Source organism: Magallana gigas, chromosome 10 (assembly GCF_963853765.1).
Source record: "Magallana gigas chromosome 10, xbMagGiga1.1, whole genome shotgun sequence".
NCBI lineage: Eukaryota > Metazoa > Mollusca > Bivalvia > Ostreida > Ostreidae > Magallana > Magallana gigas.
In genome coordinates this window covers 25,022,872-25,027,784 of record NC_088862.1, presented here as the reverse complement: position 1 = coordinate 25,027,784, position 4,913 = coordinate 25,022,872, and the positions used below count along the sequence as shown (strand labels likewise).

At 32.2% G+C, this 4,913-nt stretch overlaps 1 protein-coding gene across 1 annotated transcript; it reads right to left on the bottom strand.

Moving 5' to 3' along the window:
* Nucleotides 1-849: 849 nt before the first annotated feature.
* Nucleotides 850-2,956, bottom strand: LOC117683836 (tripartite motif-containing protein 2-like). Its single transcript, XM_066074040.1, has 2 exons — nt 2,862-2,956; nt 850-2,635 (listed from the first exon to the last, which is right to left on the bottom strand). The coding sequence occupies exon 2, from the start codon at nt 2,599-2,601 to the stop codon at nt 934-936; it is 1,668 nt and encodes a 555-aa protein (XP_065930112.1). The 5' UTR covers nt 2,602-2,635; nt 2,862-2,956; the 3' UTR covers nt 850-933.
* Nucleotides 2,957-4,913: the final 1,957 nt, after the last annotated feature.

Here is a 4,913-nt window from a genome sequence, read left to right as displayed (position 1 = left end):
AGGGCAGAAATATAAAACAATAAGAAAAAATGATGAAATTAAGCACTTTCCCAACATATTTCCAACGTGTCTTGAAGTACAATTTGAATAATTTTGCAACGATCCTGGTCATGTTGATAACTGGGATGGTAAATATATTATTTCAAATCTTAACTAAAATAATTCAGACTGTAATAAGACTAAATGCAAGAAATTTTATCAAAATATCTAGGGTAGAAACAATTAGACTTGAGCTAATTCATACTACATTGTATCTACCTCGGAAAAAAGGATATGTCAGTGTAGCATAAATCATTGGATTTGTTCTGCTTTTTTTTTCATGCAGTCGTAGGGGCATTACTATATCTTGATTAATTGTGTTTTATTCCAAATTAACATTTTCCTTAGTGATTATGAATAATGTAATTAAAAAACAATAGCATTTTAAAACTTTTTATTATTGTGGTTTCATGAATATTCGTTGAATACCAATTTTCATGGATTTCGTTGTTAAGTTAATCCATGAAATTAAATGTCATTGAAGTGCAAGTTCTACTAACAGTTTGTACTGATAGGGTGATTGGCCACGAATTTTCGTTGGCTTGAAAATGTGATTTTCAATTAATCCATGAAAAATGATACCCTTGAATATTAATGAAACACAGTATATATATTTCTTTTTACACACAATATTTATTTACTAGTAATAATCGGCATAATAACTACATGTATAAATGGGTAGATAGTTTTGTCAGTTAAACTCATGAAAGGAAGAGCACGATAACACATTAATTATTGCAAGAAGCCTGACCATAGTGCATAGTATACTTAAACAATAGCATTTTTATGCTCTGACATGTTTTCAAAATAAACATTCATTGTTATTTTTTACATTCAATATAAATACTCATGGTCATTTAGTTCACACGCATTTGAAAATTATAAACACTTTGATTACATGTAATATTGAATTTTCTTTACTTTACATGCATCATTCTCAGCCACAAAGAGGTTGTCTCTGGTGTCTACACATAAACCGAATGGTTTCTTTAAATGACAGTTGTCAATGAATCGGAGGAATTGTCCATCTTTATCGATTATGTGGATACGGTTGTTGTCAAGATCTGCAATCAGGATATGACTTTGGCTGTCTGTAGTGATGCCATATGGGTATAATGATACATTGGTAGTAGATGGGTTGCCATTGTATGTAAACCGTAGTTTTCCAGCCTGATTGACAACCACTACTGCATGGGCTTTACAATCAGACACACATATGTCTAGATTCCTGTTTTCGCTGATGTATTTAGCATAGCCACCTAATGAATAGATAGCTTGTCCATTGTCAGAGAACTGTATACTTTGTTTTTCAGTGGAACCAGAATAACGCACAACTTTTGATGGTGTTTCCCAATTATCATTGTTCATAGCAACCAGAATATCTCCACAGGAGGTACTACAGACACCTCGAGGTGTCCATCCCTGAAGTGTGACCACTGTCTCTATTTCTTTATTCTTCACTATGTTCACAGTTCTATTTGTTTTATCAGTATATACTAGATCCCCGTTTCCTGTCACCGCTATGTCGTTTGCCCAGTTCCCTGACTTGGTTTGGATAGACTTCAGTAGCCCTCTCTGGAGGTTGTACAGGTTCAAAATGTTGCTGCTGTTACCCCTAATCCAGATGTCCTCATCACTCAGACAGGACACAGATGCAACATATTGAAGATTGGTCTTTATCTCTGTGATGATCTGTGGCACATCAATAAGGGACCTCTCTGGTGTAGAGTGTTCAGTACTCGCAGAATCCTTTGTGTATTTTTGTTCTTTTGTTTCGATAGATAATTCTGATAGAGAGCCAAAGTGTTCGTATATTTGGTGTTTGTCAATTTTCTTAGGAGAAAAGGTTGATAAAGTGACCGTCAGTTTAGGTGGCAATCTTCGGAATTCCGCATTTCTGGATTTGTAGGCAGATACAAGGCCCACGTCATTTGAATTTATCAATTTTCTCAGATCTGCGATTGTCTGTGTGATATCAGACAGCATATGTTTGATTTCATCTTCATGTTTATTTAGGACAGTAAGATATTTGGAGTCCATTTTATCAAGATCAGATTTTAGTTTCTTGATAATTACATCTATTTCCCTGTACATTTCTTCTCCATGTTTGGTGATATCCAAGGCAATTTTCTGTGAGGTTTTATCAAGATTAGCTTTCTGAACCGGAATACTTGATGCAATCTCTTGATATTTGGGGAAAATTAATTTATCTAATTCTTGTAGATCTTTCTGTAATACTGACCTTTGTTCTTCAATAACTTTCACGATGTAGACAAATGTATGACCTTGATGTTTTGTGGAAGAAGTGCACTCCGCGCAGATTGGAATGTTGCATTGTTCACAGTAAAGTTCACATATTTTAGAGGAATGATTTGGGCAATTAGTTGTAGATCCTCGCTTTTCATATGGTACAATTTTGTGTTCTTTGGCAAACTCGGAGAGATGTTCCCCAACACATGCTTTACACAGATGTATCAGGCAAATGTCGCAGTACATAGGGGGAACCGGTGTCTCACAGAGATCACACCGTAACACATCCTGGGCGCTACGTCGAGGGTCCATGGTCAAGTACTGTAACGGGTATTTATTGAGAATTCTGCCAAAAAAAACCCAGTAATCATGAGCTATCGAATTATGATTTCAGAACCTTTTAAACACAAAATGGCTGTTATAACTTGCAGCAAAAACCATTAAAATGAAAGTAGGACGCAAATATTGTTAAGTTCTCGATTTTGACCTTTTTCATCGATCAATTTTTATTTTAACGTGTTATTTATTGATAAAACGGTTGATTTGGTGATCAATTAATACACAATTCTTACGTTTCATCTCTTCCACACAAATTCCAGATCCTGAATCACAAACATGTCTGCAATCTCTCTACCGTTACATCGCGACTGCCTTATCTAACGATAGTATCACGTGTTCAAATTTAAACGCCCATCTTAGGGGTGGATCATTGGGGCGTCCCACTAACTCTTAAAACTTTACGATATGGGTAGTTATCTTTATTACTGTAAATTGTTTGCCTTTATTCAACGTCTCAATAAATTGACACCCCCTTTTTTCTCTACTTAACCCACTGTCTTTTTAAAGTTTTTTTTTTAAATTCATTCAGTTGCCTTTATAAATATATTTTGTTAGGTGATATAATATTTTACCCTAATCAAGTGTGACGATACCCGCAAATGACACTCCTCTCTCTCTCTACGAATATATAGATCTGTTACAACACAACTGAAAGATTGACACTCAGTTGTGACTTATATAAATATTCTTTGAAAAGGATATAAATTTCTCAATTATTCAAAATTTCTTTTGATTTTATTTAAGCTCTCTTGTGTCTGTTTAATATTAATACCCGTACATACTAAGGGGGTATGTTGTTTTTATTATTTCAGCGTCTTCATGTACGTCTCCGCTATTACTTTATTTACAGAATATTTTAAAATGATAATTTGAGGACAATTCAACGTCACAACAACACACAAGTTCATGAAAAAAGGAACAACCACGCTTATTTTTAAAGTTGTAAAATGCGTCAGTGTAAGTAACAAGTTTCAAAATATTAATATGCATGAAAAGGCATTAAATTTGTAAACCTCTTTTTTATATATATCGTAAATAAATAAATATCTATTATAAATTATTACTATGTTATAATTTGATATTAGTAAACATATTTGCAAATGTAAATAACGGTTGGTAATGTGGATCAGGTGAATAGTCCACTCTTTTCTAATTGTTTTTAAATTACGGTATAATGGTCGATGATACTCTGTACTGCGTCCCTCTACTCATATAGCCCCAACTACTTCACTACTTGGCATATGACATCACATGGTGATGCCTTACCTGTCCATATCCAGGTGTAAAACACAGGAAAACTTACTTTTCTTTGCCGCATAAATTAAACACTTCTATAGATTTATGAAAAAAAATTCTTTAAAAATATTCATATAGTACGATATTATAAGGGTTTAATATAACGACAATAAATTGATATACAGTAGATAGGTACTATTAATACTTCTCCATTTCTGAATAAATGCGTTTGTAATTCATATAGAAACAGAAGAGGCTGAAATCTTCATGCCCTTCTTCCATGTTTCAACAGTATGTGGACGAAACATTTGCAGATGAAAATATGCCTTCATTTTAACTTTATAATTTTTATATATATTATAGAAAATTTTAAGAAATATATTAATATACAAAATATGTATAAAAATACTTGGTTACATTATTTTAAAGGTTTAATTGATCGTTCAAAATACAATCATCCCGTTTGATATGAAAATTATATGAGCCCAGTACTATCAAAATATTATTAATACTACTCACATTTAAGAAAATTGTTCCCTGTATTAAAAAAAGTCTTTAAGGTTTTTGCGAAAGCATTTTTATTGACCTTTCTGTTCTCAAATCCTAACTGACAAAGATATTGCATTTCTCTTTATTATTTTTTCTGAATGAAGCATATGACCAAAAAAAACACATTATTTGATTAAAAATAAAGGTAAAAAATTTAGAATGTTGACTTTTTCGTCCTATTACGACGTAGTTTCCATGCACAAAAATTCAACTAGCAATAGAATTAGTTAAAAGTCTCAAATTTTTACTTAATTATTAAAGAATTGTCAGAAAAATCTTTTTAATGAAAAAAAGAAATCATAATTACAAGTCATTATTGAAATATTGAATATTGCATAAAATCAACTATTTTTGTGCAAATCGTTAAAAACACTATTTGCCAAAAATGTCTACCTAAAAGCAGAACAACCCTTTTCATCTTTAACCAATATACTTATTGACATGTTTTAAGCAGACATTGTACAAAAAATATAAAAAATTAGGGGTTGTCACAATTTTTT

Excerpts from the sequence above, each read along its gene's own strand:
- LOC117683836 (XM_066074040.1), bottom strand. The coding sequence starts at position 2,601 with ATGGACCCTCGACGTAGCGCCCAGGATGTGTTACGGTGTGATCTCTGT.